Below are 26388 nucleotides of genomic sequence, written 5' to 3' on the forward strand. Positions count from 1 at the left end.
ATTATGCACTTGCAGGGGTACCTTAAAAAAAAGTACCCCCCAAGTGCAACACCTCAGGCCTAAGAAGTAAGAATTGTTTCCTTCGTCGGCGAGTCTCCTTAGAGACATCAGGAAAAAGTAAAACTTTTAAACCCAAAAAGGGTTTATCTTTATTACGGAAAAACAAACGAAAGAGCAAATTCTTATCTGGTAATAATACCACTGTGGCGACTAGCGTGGCCGCAGTCGCCAATTCAGTATCAGAAGTTTCAAGTAACAAGGAAATATCAATCGGGGCTTCAGGTACCGGGGTTCCTTTCCCAGGAATGTAGTAAACCATAGACATTGGAGGCAGATTCTGTTCCGGAATTAATAAATTTTCACGCATATAGCGTTTCAACATATCTATTGGAGTTATATTCTGAAGTCGAGGAAAATTAGTAAATCTAAGATTATGATTTTTAGTGTAATTTTCAAAAATTTCCATTTTGTCTCTAAGATTAGTCAAGTCTTTCACCATAATAGGTTGTAAGGTTTCAATCTTCAGAAGTCTCTGATCCAGGTTAACTATTTTACCATTTAAGTCTTTAATCTGTTGATCTTGTACACCTAAGTTATTTTCCAAAGATTTCACTTTAGGTTGAAGGTCATTGATCTGCTTAAGAAAAACTTGACCAAGATTGGAAACCAAGTCCCACAAAGCCTCTAGTGTAACATCTTTAGGTTTAGTCATAAACTCTACTGGTAATTCAAACCTCACAGGCAGATCAGCGTCCTCACTTCGCCCCTCAGCTTTTCTCCCCTCAGTTTGCAACGATTCCACGGGCAAACTGATCTCCAGTCCCTCCTCGGTCGCAAAAGAGGCTTCGATTCGGCGTTTTTCTTCTGGGCCCCTAACCTCAATGGGAGTAGACCCTGTCGAATCCAGGAAGAAGGAACTGGCGCCAATCGGCTGGGGAGGAGGTGTGCGTTCAGCGGGGCTAAGAGTAACTTCAAGTCCAGAGAGCGCCAAAGTCTCCGTTTCGCCGGCGCTTACACCTGGTTGCAACCCGCTTCCATTATGGGCTCCTTGCGGTCTCAAGTAGCGATCCAACGGACCAGGTAAGGAGGGTGGTAGCGGGGAAGCCCTGCCCGCTATTCTTCCTCTTCGTTTCGGCATGTTAGGAGCTTGAGTCAACGCGACCTAGCAGCTTAGCGCCATCTTGGATCTGCTTTCGTGTCCTTTTAAAGTATGCTTAAATTTTGTTAGTGTTGGCCTCTTCCACCTCTTCTGGGAGGCTGGTCCAACCAGTTGCATCTTCCTTTTTGATCCAGTACACAGGCCCACTCTCTATCTTCCCCTCAATCTTTATAGCAATCCAGATAGCACCAAACTTGAGTCTGCTTCCAGAACATGTGGTTGTTCTGTGCTTGTTGATGTTTATGGTTTATTATAAAACTTGATATACCGCCATTTCTAAAAGGAAGGTCAAGTTGGTTAACACAATACTTAAAATCATAGAAAGAAAACAAAACTCTAATAAAAATAGGAAAGAATACAGCCATACATACTAAAGGGAACCAGGAAGGATAAAAAGAGGAAAGAGCAAGGAAGGAAAGGGGGTAAATGGTACAGGGAGCGGTTACACCATTCTCCTTGGAAGTCTGTTGCAGCCACTGCTCCTAGGGTTATAACCATACTGACTACATGCAAGTTATGCCAGCCTCTGGTGCTCCATCCTAGCCACACCTCTTTTCCTTCTTCCTTTTCTTGACCTTACTGCATCCTTCAGTCATGATCAGCCGCACTCTTGGACCAGAATTCGGAGGCAGCATTGGCCTGATGTTCTACCTTGCCAACGTCTGTGCTTGTGGTGTCTATGTGCTGGGTCTGGTGGAGGCCATTTTGGATGTGTTTGGGATGGGTGAGTAGCAGTCCTCAGGAAGTGTAATAAAGGAGATGGTGAGAGCATGTATTTGGCATATGTGGAGGGGAAACATATTACATAATCTGTGGATATAATGAGAGGGTATGATGATGGTAAAAGTAGGCATTGCATGGCCTTAATGCTAAGTACCCCTCTTCTGTAAATGTGTCTGTGTTGGTTACAGCATACCCTCTGTATAGGTGATTCATGTGACTCCCTGCTTTGGGCTCATCTGATTACCGGTAGGAATTCTGTTTTGCATGCTCATTCATGACAACCATTTCTCTTGCATCATTACATAACAGCTACATTGGCTTTAGGAAAAATATGGCTTTGTATTCCACTGTCACTCTCCAAATGCCTAAGAAAAGGGATGTTTAACCAGCAAGCACAGGCATCTTTCAGAGCTCACACATGAGCAGACAAGCTGAGCAGCGTCTGAAGGTATTGTCCAATAATGCTTCTCTTTTTGGCATTGCAGATGGCACTGGGTCGTCAGAGCTGCGTACCCTCCCTCAGGGCTACTTCTGGAACTTTCTCTATGGCTCGGCTATCCTCTTCCTCTGCCTTCTGGTGTGCATGGTTGGGGCAGAGATATATTCCAAGGCTTCTTTCTTTATCTTTTTGCTTGTTAACATTGTCCTGATTACCATCTTCATCAGCTTCTTCTCTGTGGGACCGCGCTATGTCCACATCATCCATGGTGGGAATCAAAGCTTCAATGCCAGCTACACAGGCTTCAATGTGTCTACACTGCACGACAACCTCAAAGGTGAGGGGAAATGTAATTGCTGGCTCAGCAGTTGACCACCTATGCTGCTTACTTATTTAAATTAGACATATGCTAAAATGTCATTTACAAAATTCTGGGTTATGAGTTAGAAGTCGCCACCAGAGAAAAAGATCTTGGAATTGTTGATGAACAATACATAGAAAATTTCAGCCTAGTGTGCCATGGCTGCTAAAAACGGGACCCCCCCCCCCCCCCCCCAAATGTTATGGATGGAGAATAAAACTGAGAATATCATTATACCTTTCTATATATTCTTGATATAACTGTACTTTGAGTAATATGTGCAGTTCTGGTTGCCTCCATCGCAAAAAAAGACAGAAAAAGTTCAAAGAAGGGTGACAAACATGATAAAGGGGATGGAACATCTCCCTTATGAAGCAAGGCTAAACAGATTAGGCCTATTTAGCTTGGAGAAAAGAAAAGTTTATAAAATTGTGAGTGGGATGGAATAATTAATAACAAAACAAGAGGACCCTCCGTGCAGATTGAAAAAAAAATTGCAGAAAGTCTTTTCACACAGTACATAATTAAATGCAGAATCTGTTGCCGGAGGATGTGGTCAAGGCAACCAACATTTTGGGGTTCAAATTAAAATATGTAGTTTTGTGTGTCGATCGATTCTGATCTGGAGCGCAATTCTCAGGTCCATCAGGTGCTGTCTTTGGTATTTGGGAAATTACACCTTTTTTTTTTTTTGTGGCAGGTTAGATCTTATTTTTCTGAAGATTGGTGTATGCTTTTGTGTTTTCCAAAACTGATTGCCACCCAATCTCGGTTAAGCTTCTGAGGACCAATTCCTTCTGAACAGGATTCCTTTATGTTTATCCCACGGAATTCAAACATGCGTGGGATAAACAAACATAAAGGAATCCTGTTCAGAAGGAATGGATCCTCAGAAACTTAACCGAGATTGGGTGGCAGAGCTGGTGGTGGGGGGCGGGGCTGGTGGTTGGGAGGTGGGGCTAGTGCTGGGCAGACTTCTACGGTCTGTGCCTTAATGGCAGATACAAATCAAGGTAAGGTATACTACACAAAAAGTAGCACATATGAGTTTATCTTGTTGGGCAGACTGGATGGACCATGCAGGTCTTTTTCTGCCGTCATCTACTGTGTTACTATGATTACTGTAATTCACTTGACTTGGGTTATACCAGGACACTTTTGGCCAGATTGCAACTTTTACAGAATATGACCACTAGATTAACTTGAATAAAACTAAATTTGATGGTGTGCGTCTGCTTTTGATGAAATTGCACTGGCTACCCATTCATAGTAACATAGTAGATGACGGCAGAAAAAGACCTGCACGGTCCATCCAGTCTGCCCAACAAGATAAACTCACGTGCCATTTTTTGTGTATACCTTACTTTGATTTGTACCTGTCTTTTTCAGGGCACAGACCGTATAAGTCTGCCCAGCACTATCCCCACCTCCCAACCACCCGCCCCGCCTCCCACCACCAGCTCTGGCACAGACCGTATAAGTCTGCCCAGCACTATCCCCGCCTCCCAACCACCCGCCCCGCCTCCCACCACCGGCTCTGGCACAGACTGTATAAGTCTGCCCAGCACTATCCCCGCCTCCCACCACCGGCTCTTGCACAGACCGTATAAGTCTGCCCAGCACTATCCCCACCTCCCAACCACCCGCCCCGCCTCCCACCACCGGCTCTGGCACAGACCGTATAAGTCTGCCCAGCACTATCCCCGCCTCCCAACCACCCGCCCCGCCTCCCACCACCGGCTCTGGCACAGACCGTATAAGTCTGCCCAGCGCTATCCCCGCCTCCCAACCACCCGCCCCGCCTCCCACCACCGGCTCTGGCACAGACTGTATAAGTCTGCCCAGCACTATCCCCGCCTCCCACCACCGGCTCTTGCACAGAACGTATAAGTCTGCCCAGCACTATCCCCGCCTCCCAACCACCCGCCCCGCCTCCCACCACCGGCTCTGGCACAGACCGTATAAGTCTGCCCAGCACTATCCCCGCCTCCCAACCACCCGCCCCGCCTCCCACCACCGGCTCTGGCACAGACTGTATAAGTCTGCCCAGCACTATCCCCGCCTCCCACCACCGGCTCTTGCACAGACCGTATAAGTCTGCCCAGCACTATCCCCGCCTCCCAACCACCCGCCCCGCCTCCCACCACCGGCTCTGGCACAGACCGTATAAGTCTGCCCAGCGCTATCCCCGCCTCCCAACCCCCCGCCCCGCCTCCCACCCCCGGCTCTGGCACAGACCGTATAAGTCTGCCCAGCGCTATCCCCGCCTCCCAACCACCCGCCCCGCCTCCCACCACCGGCTCTGGCACAGACCGTATAAGTCTGCCCAGCGCTATCCCCGCCTCCCAACCACCCGCCCCGCCTCCCACCACCGGCTCTGGCACAGACTGTATAAGTCTGCCCAGCACTATCCCCGCCTCCCACCACCGGCTCTTGCACAGACCGTATAAGTCTGCCCAGCACTATCCCCGCCTCCCAACCACCCGCCCCGCCTCCCACCACCAGCTCTGGCACGGACCGTATAAGTCTGCCCAGCACTATCCCCGCCTCCCAACCACCCGCCCCGCCTCCCACCACCGGCTCTGGCACAGACTGTATAAGTCTGCCCAGCACTATCCCCGCCTCCCAACCACCAGCCCTGCCTCCCACCACCGGCTAATTCAGGCACATATTTGATTTTAAGATTTTGAGCACTTTTAAATTGCTTTATATTGAAGCTCCTCCTTACAATGATGTTGAGGATGAGTGACTAATTTTGGCCAAATGTCTCAAAGACTAACAAGCTTATGTTTTTTTCTGTTACTATTACTCGTTTGACTTCTCGTAAGAAAGTGTTTAGTACTGCTTTCCCATTTTTGTGGAATTTCTCGCCGTTGGCTTTGAGGTGTGAAAGTAATTGCATTAAATGTAGCAAACTTAGGAGGAGAGAGGGGGAGTAACATAAAAGGTTAAAATCCTAACGATGGAATGTACCTGGGGAGTTCTATTGCAGAGAACCAAGTGCGTTAGAATATTTTGGCTGATTTATGGTGCAGCTCTATTATTGATGTTATCATTGATGAAAACTGTTAGAAAAGATGCGGGGAGGAGAGGGGGGGCGGGGGAGGAGAAAATGGGGGGGGGGGGGGGGAAAAAAGCAACTGACGATGTTGAGTATGTTGTTGGAATGTTGATTTGTATATTGATACATGTTGTATGATTATTCCAAGCTGAATTGTATCATGCATATCGTCAATAAAAGAGTTTAAAAATAAATGTAGCAAACTGTTGAAAACTTTGTTGTTCCAGAAATATTTCAGCTGATTATTTGTTACAAAGACTCTTATTGTTTTACTCCCACTGAATTGGAGGTCTTCGTGTATTTATAAACTGCACAGGAGGAAATGTCCATAAATGATCAGCCAGGTAGATTGCAGAAAGCCATTGCTCATTCCCAGAAATAAGCTATAAGATGGATCTAAGGGAAAAGATGGGATTTGATAGATTTGATATACCACCTTTCTGTGGGTACAAATCAAAGCAGTTTGCATATTATGTACAGGTACTGTTTTTGTACCTGGGGCAATGGAAGGTTAAGTGGCTTGCCCAGAGTCACAAGGAGTTGCAGTGGGAATCGAACGTGGTTCCCCTGATTCTGAGGCCACTGCACTAAACTATCAGGCTACTCCTCTCCACCTTTTGAGATCTGCAGGGTATTTGTGACCTGAGCTGGCTACTGCTGGAGACAAGAAGCTGGGCTTGATGGACTTTAATATGACTCATGGTTCTTCTTATGTTCTTATCAAAAGACACTTTTGGCAAATTGCAAAGAATCACAAAGTAAAAAAAAATAAAACCCAAGAACTATAAGCAAAAGAAAATAGTAAATATAACAATTAAAAATAAGATCATAATCAACAAAAATCAATAACAAATAGGGAAAAAAAGAAAAGAAAGAGGGGGGAGGGATTTGTAGAAAAGTAGAAAATACAAGGCCAAAATTTAGAAAAAGCCTGACAGAAAATTAACTTTATTTATTTATGAATTTAATTTATTCAGGCATGTCACTTTATTTCCTTGTGTCTTGAGGTTTAATATCTTCATATCTGCATGGGAAGGCATAAGAAGAGACACCTTATGGGGAAGGACACTCGTTATTTTATAGACCTCTATCATGTCTCCCCTAAGCCGCCTTTTCTCCAAGCTGAAGAGCCCTAGCCGCTTTAGCCTTTCCTCATAGGGAAGTCGTCCCATCCCCTTTATCATTTTCGTCGCCCTTCTCTGCACCTTTTCTAATTCCATTATATCTTTTTTGAGATGCGGCGACCAGAATTGAACACAATATTCGAGGTGCGGTCGCACCATGGAGCAATACAAAGGCATTATAACATCCTCATTTTTGTTTTCCATCCCTTTCCTAATAATACCTAACATTCTATTTGCTTTCTTAGCTGCAGCAGCACACTGAGCAGAAGGTTTCACCGTATCATCAACGACGACACCTAGGTCCCTTTCTTGGTCTGTGACTCCTAACGTGGAACCTTGCATGTCGTAGCTATAATTCGGGTTCCTCTTTCCCACATGCATCACTTTGCACTTGCGCACATTAAACGTCATCTGCCATTTAGACTCCCAGTCTCGTAAGGTCCTCTTGTAATTTTTCACAATCTTCACTGGTGATTTGATACAGACAGTGCTAAATTTCTCTTCTTCCTCTTTCAGCCATGTATTCCCAAGACTACACTACTAGCAACATGATGACTTTTGCAACAGTTTTTGCAGTGATGTTCAATGGCTGCACTGGCATCATGGCAGGGTCCAACATGTCAGGTATGTTGGGTATGATAGAAATTTCCATGGGCTATTTCTGTTACACCACCCAATGCATTCCACCAGAGATAGAGGAGGGGAGTAAGTTTCTTGTGGTATATATTGGAAGTTCCATAGGTTATCTTCCACTACACTATATCATATAACTCACCAGGAAAGGAAGAGAAGGGCATGCTATCAGTGGGATAAGAGGGTGATTTCTTCCATAGTACATAATGGAAATTGAGTGGGGTAACCCAGTGGCATTCCTAGGGGAGCGGACACCCGGGGCGGCGCCCCCCCCCCCCCCGGGTGCACGGTGCTGGGGGGGGGTGCCGCAGAACGCGCCTGCTCAGAGTTCCCTGACTTCGCGCATTCGCTGGAGCTCCCTCTGACCCGGAACAGGAAGTAACCTGTTCCAGGGCAGGGGGAGCTGCAGCGAACGCACGAAGTCAGCGAACTCAGAGCAGATGTGCACCGCAGCACCCCCCCACCGGCATGCACCCGGGGCGGACCGCCCCCCCCCCCCCTTCGTACACCACTGGGGTAACCCACTCAATGTGTGCCATTGGGAGTGAGAGTTTATAGTTTATTAGTATTTTCTATACCACCCAAGCTGACTTACAGAACTGGGCAGTTTACAAACTAAAAACACAGATGACAGAGTAGAAAAGAAATACAATATTCAGATAAGAAAGTAGTATCGGTCTCAGCAGATAGTCATTCAAGATTGGAAGAGACAGGAATAAGCAGATATAGGGTAAAAACATAATAAAGGACAAAAGGGAAGGAAAAGGTAAACAGAAAAAGGGTGAAGGGACAGGAAAGATAAAATAAAAGGCAAGTGGGGGAAAACAAAAAAGGGAGGTATGATGAATTTGAGCAAAAACTCCACCCTCTTAACTATATAGGTGAAATACTTGCTTGAAAAGCCAAGTTTTCAAGGCTGTTTTAAATTTTTTGAAAGAGTTCAGATCGTATGGGAAGAGGGAGAACATTTCAGTGGAAAGGGGCTGTGAAATAGCACAAATGGTGGCTAAACTCGAGCTGAGCAGCCTTTGGATTTGGGCAAACCAAACTATGGTCATTTAAGGATCGTAAGAGTGTAGCTGGAGAAAAGGGAATAGTTACGGAGGCGAGATAATCAGGAGAACCACGCCTATGTGTGCCTTAAAGGTGAGAAAAGCAGTTTGAATATGATACGTTGCTTGATAGGAAGCCAGTGAAATTTCTGAAGCAAAGGAGAAATGTGATCGAACTTACAAGCATGACATAATTTCGATAGCCATATTCTGAACTGTTTGAAGTGTTTTCAAATTAGATTGAGGACAACCAAGGTATATGATGTTCAATAATCGAGTCTAGTGGTAAGTAGTGATAGGACAAGTGAGTGGAAGGTATTTTGATCAAAGTACCTGTGAACAGAAGGCAGTTGACAGAGGATAATAAAGTCAGTTGTGCATAATTTCGAAATCTGGGCAGAACACATTGGACAGGAATCTAGGATAATTCCAAGGTAACAACAAGAATCAACTGGGTGAATAGTGATACCAAGAAGATATAGGGGAATAGCTGAAGCAGAAGGACTACCAATGAACCAACATGCCACAGTTTTCTGCTTATTTAGGACTAATTTATGTTTGGTAAGCCAATTTGAAACAAGGAGACAGTCTTGAAATGGACCGATAACTGAATTATATGGATTGGTAAGAAAATTATTATTATTTATTGCTTTTGTATCCCACATTTTCCCACCTATTTGCAAGCTCAATGTGGCTTACATTGTTCCGTCATGGCGATCGCCATTCCGGAGTGAGAGATACAAGTGGTGTTACATTAAAGATCATGATTGACATAGTAGATAGATTAAAATGAAGAATATCATAAACATAGATGTGAAATGAAACTCCTGTGGATTGGATAAGGGAAGCAAGGGGGCTTAAAAACAAGTTAAAAATGGTGAAAGAACCGACCCTTGTGGAACAACACAAGTCAGATGATACAACAGTAACCTGATAAGAGCAGTCAGAGAGAAAGGAGGAAAACCAAGATGGCGCAGAACTGGCGATTCCAAAGAAAGATAGTTGAGATCATGATTAACCAAGTCGAAAGCTGCAGAAAGATCAAGTGAGAGAGTGAGATCAACCATGTATTTGTCCACGTGAAAGTAGATTTAATCGAGTACAGCAGCAAGAACTGTTTCCGTGCAGAAAGAGGGTCTAAATCCAGATTGCTTAGTGTGAAGAGCAAAGTTTTTTTTTCTGCAAAGAGGATAGTTGAACAAAAACTATTTTTTTCCAATACCTTTGAGAGAAACAGAGGTTTGATACCAGACGGTAGTGAGCAGGGACTGATGGGTCTAAGGATGGTTTCTTGAAGATAAGGACACACTATAACGGTTTTCCAAATGGTTGGAACTTGTCCAGATAAGACTGGCATTTACTGTAGAGAGAATCTTTGGCAAAAGACCCAGAAATTGATAGCCAAGCAGAAGGGAATGAATCAAGAGAGCAAAAAGTGGGATGCATGCCTTCAACTGTTTTGGAAAGAGAGTTGAAGGGTCTGTAGTTGGAAACAGGACCAGGATGATAGACCTAAGTATGGATCAGGAACCTGATTTTGGAGGAGTAACCTGATCAAGGGCAGAGGATAGTACCTCATGGAGACTAGGTGCCATATTATGAAGACTGAGAGCATCAAAATCTGCAGGGAAAGAGAAAAGAGAGGAGGAAATGCTGTGGGGTCAACCTAAGCCAGACATTTAGATAATTTTGGACTTGGTTTTACAATATGACAAGGGAGAGGAAGCGAAATAGATAAGTAGATAACAAAATGATCGGTGTAAGGGAGTTGTCATAAGAGAAGGAGAATGGAGAAAAAGAAGGATCAGCTTTAGTGATACCTAGAGCCCGTATGAGTAGGGAAATCAAACCACTGGTGAAGATTTAGATCTGCGAGAGCTGATAAAAAGAACCAAGCACAATGATGAGTTGGAATATCTACATGGGTATTAAAATTGCTGAGAATAAGAATGTTTGGATAGCGAACAGTGGCCTCGGTTAATGCTTGAAAACAATTATCTCGATGAACCTGTGACAAAGGGGGAGGGGGGTGTGAGCTGATGGGTTATTCCTTCAATGATATATAATGGAAATCCAAGGGGCTGTTGACTAGTTTCAGATGGATGGGGGTTGGTATTTTGGATATTTGAGCTGGCGAGATGTTACCATGTGCTACTTCTACCTTGGCAGGTGAGCTGAAGAATCCCAGTAGCTCCATCCCGAAAGGCACTATCGTTGCTGTCATATATACATTCTTCATCTATTTCCTTCTGTTCTTCATGACTGCCTTCACCTGTGACAGGTTTGTGTGATTAACTTCTTCCTACTTGTAGGACATGCCTTCTTTGTTACTCGGGTCTGTTACTATGTCACTCCTTTTCACAACTCAGTTGCGACTGCCTTCAGCCCTGGGAGCTGCTATGTTCTTTGGTCACTAACAACAGCACTTGGCTCATCTTACTGTCGCAATGTGTGCAGAGAGCTGCTGCCCACTGGGAGAAAAGATTAGGTTACAACCATTTCTTGATGAATCTTTACAGCTGACCTTACTTTATGCTCTTGTGGCTTCTAGATTACATGAAGGGCTAAAGGGAGAAGGGTGAGGGGAAGAAAGTGAAGAGGGGATGGAGGGAGAAGGGACAGATAGTGGAGGGAAATAACAGGGTAGGTCAGTGGAAAGTAGTATCCAATACTTGCCATCCCAATGGATTCTTCAAGCTCTAATTGGAAAGAAGAGAGACCCAAGCTAACACAGAACCCTGAAGCCCAAGAACCATTAATCTTGTTAGCAATAGTCTTAGTAACTTAAGGACCAATATTCAGACCACGGGAGGCAGCCTGGCTCAGTGGTGAGACCAGATATTCAGTGCTGGGCTGTTTCTGGTGACCAGCATTGAATATCTGGTTTATTTTTGGCCAGTTTAAACTTAACTGGCTAAGTTAATATTCAGCGCTGGCCGGTTAAGTTTATAGTTGTCAAAAATAGGCCTGCAATTTTGGCAGCCCGATTTGGCCACCAAACTTTGCCGGCAATGCGCTGAATATTAGTTATCTAGCCGGTTATATCATGCAATGTAACCGGTTAACCGCTAACCCCAGTATTCTATATAGTTTGAATTAAGTTACATGCACAAATCCAGTCATATTCTGTATTAGCGCGTGCAATGTAATTATCAGCCCAATCAGAGCCGATAATTGCCATGTAGCAAGCAATTATTGACACTAACTGGCATTAATTAGAATTTATGCACAGAACTGTCTAAGCATTTTTTATAACGTGATGCACATAAATTCTGAGTCGCATAGTTGAAAAGGGGCGTGGAATGGGCGGGTCATGAGCATTTTGAAACTGTATGAGCGGGGTTATAGAATACACTCAGTCTGCGCTTAATCTAAGCATTGGCATTTATGGCTTGGCATAACTGGCCACAACTAAATTTACTACTATTACTTATTTCTATAGCGCTACTAAACAAACGCAGCGCTGTACACTTGAGCATGAAGAGACAGTCCCTGCTCGAAAGAGCATACAATCTAATCACGACAAACAAATAGGACGGATAAGGGAAAGATAAAACATAGGGTACTGTGCAAGTGAATAGGGGTTAGGAGTTAAAAGCAGCATCAAAAAGGTGGGCTTTTAGCCTAGATTTGAAGATGGCCAGAGATGAAGCTTGATGTATTGGCTCAGGAAGTCTATTCCAGGCATATGTTCCAGCAAGATAAAAGGAATGGAGTCTGGAGTTAGCAGTGGAGGAGAAGAGTGCAGATAAGAGAGATTTACCCAATGAACAGAGTTCCTGGGAAGGAATGTAGGGAGAGATAAGAGTGGAGAGCTACTGAGGAGCTGCAGAATGAATGCACTTGTAAGTCAGTAAGAGGAGTTTGAACTGTATGCGGCAATGGATAGGGAGCCAATGAAGCGGCGTGGACGGGCGCTCGGCATACTCTATAAACTGCAAGGAAACTTAGGCTTATTCTATGAAGTACGTCTAAATTGGGCGTACTTTATAGAAGACGCCTAGGCATATTTCGTTTCAGTGCTGATTTTTTTAGATGTCATATATAGAATCTAGTCCTAAGCGCTGACTAGGAATATTCATCAGGAGATAAAGTGAAGATACATACCTGTAGCAGGTATTCTCCAAGGACAGCAGGCTGATTGTTCTCACGATTGGATCGATGTCCGCGTGGGCCCAGGAAACCGGCAAAATTTTGCTAGCAAAATAAAAAAACCTTTGAGAACGCTCCGGCACGTGGGCAGAGTGCACCTCGCATGTGCGAACGGCTTCCTGCCCGCGACACGGGAGTGTCATCCTCAGTTTAATAAAAAGCAACCAGAGAACTAGAACAACTCCAAAGGGGAGGAGGGTGGGTTTGTGAGAACAATCAGCCTTCTGTCCTCGGAGAATACCTGCTACAGGTATATATCTTCACTTTCTCCGAGGACAAGCAGGCTGCTTGTTCTCACGATTGGGGTATCCCTAGCACCCAGGCTCACTCAAAACAATGAACATTGGTCAATTGGGCCTCGCAATGGCGAGGACATAACAAAGATTGACCTGAAAAGAAACACAACTAAGTGAGAGTGCAGCCTAGAACAGAACAGAAATGGGCCTAGGAGGGTGGAGTTGGATTCTAAACCCCAAACAGATTCTGCAGCACCGACTGCCCAAACCAACTGTCACGTTGGGTATCCTGCTGAAGGCAGTAGTGAGATGTGAATGTGTGGACTGATGACCACGTTGCAGCCTTGCAAATCTCTTCAATAGAAGCTGACTTCAAGTGAGCCACTGACGCAGCTTTCTTTATTACGTGTTCCAACATTATGTAATGTTGCAGCCCACTAGGGGAAATACTCTGTGTCTAAAGGTTTCCATCCCCTGCTCTAGGATCCATCTTTTATTTTTGTTTGTGCTTTCAGGACTCTGCTGAAGCAGGATTATGGCTTCTTCCGATCCATCAACGTCTGGCCGCCCTTCATCCTTATTGGCGTCTACTCCACCTCGCTTTCGGCATCTATGAGCACCCTGATTGGTGCCTCCCGCATCCTCCATGCTCTGGCCAAGGATGACCTCTTTGGTGAGATGATGGTGGTGGATGTGCTTCCTGACATTCCTGGGCCTTTGTATGTGGTTTCCATGTGCTCCAAAGCTGCCAAACAAGATGGTCTTATCCCTCTTTCTTATGAAATTATTTTGTATCTTTCTTTCATAGGGTTTGTGCTGGCTCCAGCTAAAGTGATCTCGAAGGGGGGGAACCCCTGGGTGGCTGTACTGTATACCTGGGGGCTGGTGCAGGTAAGTTCATGGAAAGAAAGATTGGGAGGGGGGTTAGAAGATGAAGGGCTAAAGGAAGAAAGGCGAAGGGAAGAAGACGTAGGGGAACCGGATGGAGGACAGATAGTGGAAGGGGAACAACAGGGTAGAGAATAAATAAAGAAGGAAGGAAGAATGTGGGGAGGAGGAGAATAGAGAGGGCAGGGGTGTTGGGTTGGTCAAGAAGGGGAAATAGTGTTAGGACTGATTGCTGACCTCCAACTGTGCTTAATTATTGATGAGATTTTGAAAGTGTTTGGTGGGTCCACATGCCGGAAGAAGTGGCTCAATCACAGTATGTGTGAACGACTGTCTTGGTTTGCCTCTCTGCTTAGGTGTGCATAATCCTCTATTAAAAGTAAATATATATGTTTCCATGCAGCTTGTGCTGTTTGCTGGGAAGCTGAACACCATTGCTGGCATCGTAACGGTTTTCTACCTCATGGCTTATGCTGCTGTAGACTTGGCCTGTCTGGCGCTGGAGTGGGCATCGGCCCCCAACTTTCGGTGTGTTCAGGGCTCTACTACAATTTTACTGTCTTCTCCTCTTCCTACGCCCCCTCTATCTGCATCTGCATTTCTCTCTTGTAAAGCATATTTTTTAGGATGCAGCGGTTATAGCCTCAGTCTGTACTCTTAGTTTGGTTTTACAAAGATCTTAAATCATTGGATGTCTAGAAAAGTTTTGCTTGTTTTAATTTTGTAAATAACTTTATTTTTATTGTGGTTTTTTTTTCAACCTGCCCCATGTTGGCAAAGTTCATAGATAATTTTTACTTAGTAACATAGTATGTTTGATAAAGGCTTGATATACCGCCATTCTTAAAGAATAAACCAAAGCAGTGTATAATATAAAAATACAGCACACAATGAACAGAGCTACAATAACCTGATAGGAAAAAAAAAACAAAGGAAGAGGGAAAGAAGAAAAAAATAATGATGACAGATAAACCTGTATGGTCCATGCAGTCTGCCCAACAAGATAAACTCATAGCATAAGGTACGATGTGATACTACATTACATATGTATACTTGATCTTGATTTGTCCTTGCTATTTACAGGGCAGACTGTAGACATCTGCCTGGCAATGGCCTTATTCTCCAGCTACTGAAGCTGATTCTGTTCAACCATGATCAGGGCCCAGACCATAGACGTCTGCCCAGAACTGGCTTTGCTTCCCAATTACTGGTGGTGCCATCTAATCACTGCTAAGCTTGTTTGGTTCCATGCTTTCCATACAGGGTTCCTTTGTGTTCACCCCACACATTTTTGAATTGCTGTTTTAATTTCCACTACCTCCCGCCGGAGGGCATTCCAGGTATCTACCACCCTCTCCATGAAAAAGCACTTCCTGACATTATTCCTGAGTCGGCCGTCCTGCAATCTCAATTCATGTCCTCTAGTTCTTCCACCTTCCCATCTCTGGAGAAGGATTATTTGTAGATTAATACCTTTCAAATATTTGAACGTCTGTATCATACCACTCCGTCTCTCCTTTCCTCCAGGGTATACATGTTCAGATCGTCAAGCCTCTCCTCATACGTCTTGACGCAAACCCCATACCGTTTTTTTTCTCAACTGCTTTTTGTCTTTTTACGTCCTTAGCAAGATACAGCCTCCAAAACCGAACCCAATACTCTCATTGGGACCTCATCAACGATTTGTAAAGGGCATCAACACCTGCTGTCTGTCCCTTTGTTGTGTACAATTCCATCTTTTACATTTTGAAAAGTGATGTTTAGTGTGGTGGACCCATCCCTTTGGAACAACTTGCCTATCCTTTTGCATACCAAGATCTTTCTCCCTTCATTTAAGGCTATGCTTAAAACTAATCTCTTCCAGTTGGCCTTTTCTGATTAAATTTTGTCTTCCCATTGTTTCTTTGCTCTGGCCTTAGGATACTGCGAGACACAGCAGGACTGTTTGCATGCCTCTGCTTGCATCTGCTCGTATTTCCTTATCTATATTTGCTTTGTTACTATTTTATGAGTGTTGCTATATTTGCTTATATTATAAAATTTTAAATATGCAATGTACTGTGCTGTATGTGGAATTTTACTTTATGTAAATCGCTTTGATGGCTTCGGCCTTAGGTGATCAATCAAATAAATGAGCCCTGGAACCCTATTTTCTTTTGCTGGTTATACCCCTCTCTGTGCAGTCTAGCATCCTTCTGGCTGTGGCCGCTGCCTTGTCACATTGTTTCATCACCTTGAGATCCTCAGATACCATCACCCAAGTTCCCTCTCCTGAGCTGTGCTTATCGATCTATATGTACATCTCCTTTGGATCTCTGCACCCAAGTGCATCACTTCTTGGCATTAAATTTTAACTACCCAAACCAAAATTGTCACAGGACCTAAATATAAAATAATTAAATCATGTAAAATATACAATATTCAAATAAATCAAAAACAAAAGAGAAATAGTGTTACGAGAAACAAACAGGTGTCATGCAAATATTTATTCTAAAATACAATACCCACTACGAGTGCCCACTTAATATAAACCATATATCGAAAGCAGGAATAATGTCCCCCAAAAGTCCAGTGTTAAAATACAATCTGAATCCAATGATGAAGACAAACTGTAAATAGTCGAGCACTAGAGCCGATACCCTCTGCTCATTCAAAAAATGTCCTTGAAGATATAATCCTTGGACGTCTTGAAATCATAGAGGAACACAGCTACAAAATGCTCAATCAAATTCAGCTTCCATGGTTTCCAAAACCATTAAGGTATTCAAAACTCAGTGTGAATCCCAGAAAAAACTTTCTTGCTTCGGTATTCAAATTCAACGTGTTGCCTTGACTCAGGCCGAGTTTCGCTTCAAGCTTTATTTATTTATTTTGTTACATTTGTACCCCACATTTTCCCACCTCTTTATCAAAAGGGCCGCTGTAAAAACATGCAAGGCATCAAGTTGTTCCCTGATGCACCCACCTTCCCCTTAAATACATATTGCCAATGAGTATGAAAAATATATATCTTTATATTCCACACACACTTCTTGAATCTTCACATTTTTTCTAATTATTCAGGCAACTGAGAACCCTGCACAGGAAACCAGTCTGGAATGGATCTCACCTTACGGCGGTGTGCCAAAGCTACGCAGCCCATGGGAATTTAAATGCCTACACTGAATACTTTTGTTACTAATCGGTCAGTCCCATTCAATTTCTTTGTTCAATCCCCCTGGCTGCGTTGTGGTCCACAAATAAATAAATCGCTGCTCCTTATAAATTAATCTGTCTAGGTTAAATTTTCCCTGACATTGAACCTGTAATAACACCAAAAAATTCAGCTCAGCAATTGAATGATTACATTCTCTCCAATGAGCAATCAAAGGCGCACTCTTCTTATTGGTCTTAATGCTGCAGATATGTTCCCCAATGCGTGTTTTCACCTTTCTAGTTGTTTGACCAATGTAGTAAAGACCACAGGGGCAGATGATATAATAAACCACCCCATCTGAATTGCAATCTGTCCTTGAATGTAAATAAAATAATTTACCGGAGTAGGGAATCAATACTGTAGCTGCTTCGATGGCATACTGACAATATATACAAGCTCTGCATTTAAAGTGACCCATATCAGCAGACTAAGAGGGCTTAGGAGAAAAGTTTGAAATGCTAGTTTGGGGGTAATCCTTCAGAGAACGATGAATACCAAGAACATGGCAATATTTCTTTATAGCATCTAAAAGTCAAAAATCCTCCCAAGCACAGAATGTAATGCAACCACACTGCTTAATGGACAATGTTCAGGCAGGAAGGTGCAAATCATCATCGATCCACCATTTTAGTTTTATAAGGTCATGCAATATTTATTTTACAACATTTTTATTAGTGACATTTCAATAAAATACACGCTTGTCCATATATATACAACCTCAGATACAAATGTTCATAAAGAAAGTTTTTGTTAACCTAGTACAGAGTGCCAACCTTTTTTTTCTCCCACCTTTTTTTTTTTTTTTATTCTTTATTTAACAATTTACATGTATTAAAACAAGCAAAAATAAACTTGTCAGGTAAATAACATCACTGTTCAACTATATAAGGAAACCAATTAATGTTCAAACAATTACAGCATGTTAATTAAAGTCCACTTTTGTGAGATTCAAAAATTACAATATGGATTCCAAAAGAAAATAATTGAGGAAGCTTTCCTTTATCGGGTGCTCATAAAAGATATCTTCTCAATATATAGGCCGTCCTAAGTTAATTACTCCCTTGTCCTTTTGCAGCTAGGAACGAAGAAAGCTGTGCCGGCTCATAAAACACATATTTATTAGATTGATATTTAACTAGGCATTTGCACGGGTACTTTAGAAAAAACGTACCTCCTAACTGAATTACACCAGGCCTCATAAGTAAAACTCTCTGTCTACGTTTTTGAGTCTCCTTAGTCACATCAGGGAAGAGACTAACTTTTAAACCAAGGAAGCTCTTATCCTTATTTTGGAAGAAAAGTCTCATCAGCCAGTTTTTATCTGGCGACAAGGCTACTGTGGCAATTAAAGTAGAAGCTTGGACTAGTTCGGTATCTTAGGATTCCAGTATCAGTGAAATATCTAATTCTGACTTTTCTTGAGGCACTTGGCGTTTCAGGGGCAAATAATATATTTGTGTGAATGGTGGAACCATTTCCTCTGAAGCGCCAAGTATCTCTGTAATATACTTTCTGAGCATTTCCCTTGGTAAAACTCCAACTTTTTTGGGAAATTTTAGAAAGCGGATATTGTTATTTCTGGTTACATTCTCCAAGAATTCAATTCGTCTCCTCAAGGAAATTAAATCTTTAATCATAGTCTCCTGGTTTAAATGAACCTCTTTCACTTGTTTTTCCAATTCTTCTTGCCGATTCGATATTGTCTCTACCTTGAGTTCAGTCTGTTGAACCTTTTGGTCCATTTTAGACATTTCTTGAGATAATTGTTTAATTTGTGGACTTAAGGAACTCCCTAAGTCCACAATCAAGGTGTATAGAGTCTCTAATGTAATTTCAGTAGGTTTCTGAAATTTAGGAAATTGTACCTCTGCAGCTACAACAGCGGTTTGTTGTGCCTTATCTCCGGTCACAGCTTCCATCTGGTGCTGGTTATTAGATGTCATATCTCCCCCTCGAGAGGCACCTAGGTCGCAAAAAAGGTCCACACTGTCCGCAGTTCGACTCTCCTCCTCGGCCCTGTGGACGACTACACTCTTCGGTGGCGTCCTGCTGGGGTCCGGCGTCGACGTGCTCGCTCCCGAGGGTTGCGGGGGAGGCGCCCTATCATCGGGGCTGAGCGATAGCTCCAGTCCAGCGGTCTCCGAAATGGTACCATTTCCACCCAGTCGACCTAGCGGACCTGCTCCCGATGTTCCTGATATCTGTGCTCCACGAAGGTAATTTATCATTGTGGATTGAAAAGGAAGATTTTGCCGTGGAGGGGCAGCAGCGGAGGACAAGCGGCCCCTTCTCTTTGGCATTTTTCTTCTCGGAGCTTTGCTGAGCGTCCGAACTAGTCAGCGGCCATTTTGAATCTTTCTCCCACCTTTTATCCCCCTCCCCCTCTTTGATATGAGGGATTCCCCCATGTCATTTACGCATTGCCTTAGTAGTGACTGTACATGGAATTCTCATACGCATTATGGATTTAAATCTCAGGTAAATATTTGAAATTTTGTGCAGTCAATACAAGAAGCTCCATATAATCATCAATTGTGTGGCTATTATCCTCATCTGCTCGCTGTTACATGGACAGTATGTAAACCATATTCACTGATAACTATTAAACTGTGTCCTATATAGTCTTTAAACCTTTATTTAGTAAATCTATTGTGAACCTATGACTAGGCAAACAGGTTTTCTAACAGCCAGTTTTTCATCAGTCTGTGCATTGTATTGTATCTACCTGTGTTCCAGCAGATTACATGCAGTTTGAGTATACATCAACCTTCAGGGCCGCCGAGAGCCAGAGCCGGGCCCGGGACAAGGCCGCCCCCGAGCCCCCCCACCCACCCCACCCGAGATCATCGTCGCCGGCGGTCCCCCCCCCACCTGAGGTTGCCGGGCCCCCCCTCCACCCACTACCGGGCCCTGAACAAACCTTAAACGCCTCCTTCCTTTCCTTCCACCACCTTCACGGCAAGCAGCAGCAGGGCAGACCTCTCCTTCCTTCCGTGCTCCGCCCTCACGGACGTTACATCAGGCGAGGGCGGAACACGGAAGGAAGGAGTGGCCTGTCCTGCTGCTGCTTGCCGCGAAGGTGGTGAAAGGAAAGGAAGGAGGCGTTTAAGGTTAGTTAGTTCGGGAGTGACGGCGGGCGGGCCTGACTGCGGTGGCGCCGGGCCCCTTCCGGAGGCCCGGGCCCGGGGACTTTTGTCCCCCCTGTCCCCCCCTCTCGGCGGCCCTGTCAACCTTTGGCCTTATTGAGTTTGACAAACAAAAATTGTCGGCCATATTGAACATGGTACACAACCTGCATGGTCATGCAATAATTAAAGGTGATCAAGTGTAGCTACTTCAAAAGTTGTGACTTATAGATTCCAAAATTATGACTTGGATTAAATTACTTAACTGGCAGCTGCTTAGTCTCAGAAGAACCTCAACTGACATGGCCAAGCTTTGGATCTTCAGGGCAGAGGTTCACTAAAGTAAAAAAAAAAAAAAAAAAAAGTTCATTAGCTACTATTTGGAACGATGTTACATCTTTTAAAACAATCATCTTATTGTGAAAACATTTTTTAAGATCCTACAAAGCTTACGATTCTCTTGCATACTTAATTCTTGATGATGAAAAATGGCTGCGGCGTTTCACTGGAACTGAAAACTGCCTGAAAATTGTCTGTTAAGCAGTGCGGTTGCATTACATCCTGAAGATCTTAAAATAATATGTTTTATTACTGAAGTGAGTTTGTGCTTGGGAGGATTTTGGACTTTTATTTATTTATTTTAGTTACATTTGTACCCCGCGCTTTCCCACTCATGGCAGGCTCAATGCGGCTTACATGGGGCAATGGAGGGTTAAGTGACTTGCCCAGAGTCACAAGGAGCTGCCTGTGCCTGAAGTGGGAATCGAACTCAGTTCCTCAGTTCCCCAGGACCAAAGTCCACCACCCTAACCACTAGGCCACTCCTCCACGCAACATTCCATGTACAAGTCGGCCCTTGCAGATCACCAATGTGGCCGCGCAGGCTTCTGCTTCTGTGAGTCTGACGTCCTGCACGTACGTGCAGGACGTCAGACTCACAGAAACAGAAGCCTGCGCAGCCTTCTACATGGAACGTTGCTAGTGGACTAGCAACATTCCATGTAGAATCTCCAATAGTAGCAACATTCCATGTAGAATCTCCAATAGTATCTATTTTATTTTTGTTACATTTGTACCCTGCGCTTTCCCACTCATGGCAGGCTCAATGCGGCTTACATGGGGCAATGGAGGGTTAAGTGACTTGCCCAGAGTCACAAGGAGCTGCCTGTGCCTGAAGTGGGAATCGAACTCAGTTCCCCAGGACCAAAGTCCACCACCCTAACCACTAGGCCACTCCTCCACTGTTGCTACTATTTGAGATTCTACATGGAATGTTGCTATTCCACTAGAAGTCGGCCCTTGCAGATCACCAATGTGGCCGCGCAGGCTTCTACATGGAATGTTGCTAGTGGAATAGCAACATTTCATGTAGAATCTCGAACAGTAGCAACATTCCATGTAGAATCTCCAATAGTAGCAACATTCCATGTAGAATCTCCAATAGTAGCAACATTCCATGTAGAAGCTCCAATAGTAGCAACAGTCCATGTAGAATCTCCAATAGTAGCAACAGAATCTCCAACAGTAGCAACATTCCATGTAGAATCTCCAATAGTATCTGTTTTATTTTTGTTACATTTGTACCCCGCGCTTTCCCACTCATGGCAGGCTCAATGCGGCTTACATATACAGGTACTTAGATGCTGTATTGTCCCCTTCGGATTTAAAGATTAAGTTTGTCCAGTCTATGTAATATTTCTTTATAGCTCGACCAATTTTGAGGGCTGCAGGGGAATAAGGCACTGTCTATTGGCATACAATGCCCTCTTATATACTTTTTTTTAAAAACAGATTTAGGATAATCACACTCACAAAATGTATAAAACATAGCAGTAGCCTGTAGCTTAAATTGCTCTATTGTGGAACACAAACGTTTCAGCTGGAGGAATTGAGCAATAAGAACACTGTCCCGCAACTGTTTGGGATGATAGCTGGTATAATGTAACACCATATTCCTATCGGTAATTTTGCAAAATACGGAGCCTCCATCGCATGCCTTTACATGACTCATTTTGAAGAATTATTTGTATGTGGATGCCGGTATGACATGCATATGATCTCATGGAAGAGATTTATTGATGATATTATAATGATTCGGAGGAGCAACTCAGAGAATTTGTAACCTATAATAATAGTGTGGATCAGAATATTCAATTTACTGCTCAATGGGATAGGAAACAGATAAATGTTTTGGACATCGTTACTTCTCTGAATGATCAATACCTCTGTACACGATAAGAATATGGTGTTACATTATACCAGCTATCATCCCCTGCGTTCTCTCAAGGAGGCAGGTAGCTTATTCCAAAGCTTTGGTCCTACAGTGTAAAAAAATTGAAGATCTGTATTCATCTTTTAGGGCTCCTCTTACAAAGTTGTGCTACTGATTAGCATGCGCTGAAAGAAGAGAAGTCCATGGGAATTTAAATGGGCTTCTTTGCATTCAGCGAGCTGCTAATCTGTAGCGCTGCTTTCTAAAAGGAGCGCTTAATGATGCAAATCTCAAGGCTCCACCGGGTTGGTGTAAATGCAAATTTGCAGATATTACACAGGGCACAGCATCAGTTAAAACCTTAAGAACAAGTAGCAAAATGTATTGTCATGTCTAAATTGTATTGCTCCTGGTAGGGTTTTTTTTTTAAATTTTCTGCAGGTACCCGTACCATGGGATTTCCAAGATCTCTACACATGTAAAAAAAAAATGGAATCCCCTGAAAATATGTCAAATTTAATTTTAAATTGTGAAAACTGATTTACACAGATTTTTAATAGCCTTACAAAGCCCCCAATTGTTTTTAAAATAAACACCTACATTTACATAAACCCCTAGAATTAGAAGTAGAGAATGACACGGGGACAGAGTTTGTCCCCACCCCATCCCTGCAGGTTCTGTCCCGCCCCCATCTCCCTCCCATCTCTGTCCCCGCCCCATCCCCGTGGGCTCTGTCCTCATCTACAGAAGCCTTGAATACTTATGATTTTATATTTAAATCTTTTTATTAAAGTATAAAAAGGAACATTAATGCTGTTGCAATTACAAATAGAAAACAATAATAACAACGAGCAGCTATAATAACCCCATCACCACCACCACCATCTACCCTTCCAACCCAAACAATAGCTGACTTCTACCACCCCAAGGAACCTTAATCCAGCCTGTTAAAATGTCCAGGGTTACAAAATACAACCCATTCTGCATGCCGTAGCAGGGGAGATATATGCTGTACGAAGGATTGTTATGATTTTTAATCTGTGGGTGAATAAGTCATCAACAATCTCAGGATTCAGTCTAGCTCTCCTGTCTTGCACAGTCATAAGTACATAAGTACATAAGTAGTGCCATACTGGGAAAGACCAAAGGTCCATCTAGCCCAGCATCCTGTCACCGACAGTGGCCAATCCAGGTCAAGGGCACCTGGCACGCTCCCCAAACGTAAAAACATTCCAGACAAGTTATACCTAAAAATGCGGAATTTTTCCAAGTCCATTTAATAGCGGTCTATGGACTTGTCCTTTAGGAATCTATCTAACCCCTTTTTAAACTCCGTCAAGCTAACCGCCCGTACCACGTTCTCCGGCAACGAATTCCAGAGTCTAATTACACGTTGGGTGAAGAAAAATTTTCTCCGATTCGTTTTAAATTTACCACACTAGCTTCAACTCATGCCCTCTAGTCCTAGTATTTTTGGATAGCGTGAACAGTCGCTTCACATCCACCCGATCCATTCCACTCATTATTTTATACACTTCTATCATATCTCCCCTCAGCCGTCTCTTCTCCAAGCTGAAAAGCCCTAGCCTTCTCAGCCTCTCTTCATAGGAAAGTCGTCCCATCCCCACTATCATTTTCGTCGCCCTTCGCTGTACCTTTTCCAATTCTACTATATCTTTTTTGAGATACGGAGACCAGTACTGAACACAATACTCCAGGTGCGGTCGCACCATGGAGCGATACAACGGCATTATAACATCCGCACACCTGGACTCCATACCCTTCTTAATAACACCCAACATTCTATTCGCTTTCCTAGCCGCAGCAGCACACTGAGCAGAAGGTTTCAGCGTATCATCGACGACGACACCCAGATCCCTTTCTTGATCCGTAACTCCTAACGCGGAACCTTGCAAGACGTAGCTATAATTCGGGTTCCTCTTACCCACATGCATCACTTTGCACTTGTCAACATTGAACTTCATCTGCCACTTGCACGCCCATTCTCGCAAGGTCCTCCTGTAATCGTTCACATTCCTCCTGCGACTACAATAGAAAATTCTTTTTAGAAGATGTGCTGGTAGCAGAATGTACAGGATCCCCCCCATGCAAATTTTGCTAGTTGTGGCCAGCATGTTTGCTTGTTTTTCCAAAAAATCAAGATATCGTCTTCTGAATCACTCAACATAAATAACAGTTCAGTTCATTAACATGCTTCAAAGCAGAAAATGACATGGGGACAAAGCTTGTCCCTGTCCCCACGGGCTCTGTCCCCGTTCCCATCCCCACAGTTACTGCGGGTCCTCTTCCCTGTGTTGTTCTCTAATCAGAAGCTCTAGTTGTTGCCTCAGTCCTTTTTAGGTAGAAGCAGAGTATAAATGCCGTCTTAAGCTAAATTAATAATTGGGACATTCCTACACCACATGTGAAAGAAGGGTTCAGTTGCTGATGTGGCTTTTGCAGCACTGTGCTGACTTGATCTTGGTCAAGTGAGGCATTCTCACCGGGGTCAGAAGTGTTCTGGGAGGACAATTTTTTTTTAATTGGTGTTCTTTTACAGTTCACTGCAAATGAGCATCTGAAGCTGTTTGTGGAGAGTTTGTCATTGCTATGGATCCAGTGGCTTTTGGAGGAGTTCCAGAGTGTAGAGATATTTTACTGTTTCAATTTTTCTTACAACATAACATTTATGTGGGGAATTCTAAATTTTAATAAGATTTAATATTGGTATTTCTCTCCTAACAATTTTACACTTCTTATCTATATTAATAATTCTCACCTGGAAAACATTCTGAAGCTCACTCTGTGGGAGGGAAACAGTGAAGGCTAGGCTGTCAGCTCACTCACTGTCACTCATAGACCCGCCCTCGGCCACGCCCCTTCCGGACATAATTCGCGACCCCCAACGTTCTAAATGAAGTCTACAAACCGTAAGTGTGAGGCACCAGAGATATCCTTTTTGCCCATGCATCAAAACCGGAACTTTGAGGCGTCCTGTGCCCCGCCTTCGCGTCAGAACGTGATGTCGAGGGCGGAGCACAGTCCACGAGCACACGCGATCTCCCCCTGCCCCTCGGCGGCCATGGTTCAGACGGGACCCGTATCACACCGCGCAGGTGCCTGGAGGGGGCTGCGGGGCCATGTGGGTCGGTGGGCGGTGGTGCCAGGTGGGTCGCTGACCACGGTACAGCTGGGTCGCTGACTATGCGTACGGATGGGGTGCCGGGGCTGGAAACGTGATCTCCCCGTGCCTGCACGGGGGTTGGGGGACAGCTGGGTCGCTGAAGATGGGTGGGGAGGCTGCACGTGCCGGCCCCCACGAGAAACGCTGCACACCAAAACCAGGGGTTGGGGGACAGCTGGGTCGGTGGCGATGGCTGGGGAGGCTGCACACCACAACCTTGCTAGCGCCCGTTTCATCTCTCCCAAAAATGGGCCTTTTTTACTAGTGTATTTATAAGTTTGTGCAGATTGTGGGAACATTTTGAGATGTTATTGGTAGGGGGAGGGAGCCATTTTAATTTCAATGGATGATAATGCTGGTCTATATTTTTTTTTTTTTAAACTTTTTGTAGAGAATTGGGAGTTTCTGTTTTATGGGTGTTGTTACTGTTCTCATTCCTATTGTGTTACTGTTATTCTGTTTGCTAGCACTGTCTTTATTGTTTTAAAATTAACAAATAGAAATTGAAAAAGTGTTGGGGAACCCCCCCCCCCCCCACAATAAAAGTTGCTCTACCAGGTCAGACCAAGGATCCATCTAGCCCAATATTCAGTTTCTAACAGTGGCCAGTCCCAAAGAATAGCAAGATTCCATGCTCAGGGGTAAGCAGTGACTTCCCCCAGGTCAGCTTTAATAATAGTTTATGGACTTTTTTTCTCCAGGAATTTGTCTAAACCTTTTTAAAAACCAGCTACACTGTTAGGGGAGGGGGGTTAAAAAAAAGTGAAAATATTGACAGATTTTCGTATTGCTTTATGCATTGACATGTTAAAGGAGCTGTTATGTATGAGCTGAATTACTGCA

The 26388-nt window shown here is 43.8% G+C and overlaps 1 protein-coding gene across 1 annotated transcript in view; it reads left to right on the forward strand.

Annotated features, from left to right (window-relative positions):
• LOC115457794 (solute carrier family 12 member 9-like) overlaps nucleotides 1-26388 on the forward strand; it is a 52525-nt gene that overhangs the window by 15436 nt on the left and 10701 nt on the right. Inside the window, 7 exon segments of the mRNA XM_030187397.1 lie at nucleotides 1752-1906; nucleotides 2388-2658; nucleotides 7384-7491; nucleotides 10722-10833; nucleotides 13456-13613; nucleotides 13749-13831; nucleotides 14232-14356. Coding sequence (XP_030043257.1) covers nucleotides 1752-1906; nucleotides 2388-2658; nucleotides 7384-7491; nucleotides 10722-10833; nucleotides 13456-13613; nucleotides 13749-13831; nucleotides 14232-14356 — 1012 coding nt within the window.

This window comes from Microcaecilia unicolor, chromosome 14, assembly GCF_901765095.1.
Source record: "Microcaecilia unicolor chromosome 14, aMicUni1.1, whole genome shotgun sequence".
Lineage (NCBI taxonomy): Eukaryota > Metazoa > Chordata > Amphibia > Gymnophiona > Siphonopidae > Microcaecilia > Microcaecilia unicolor.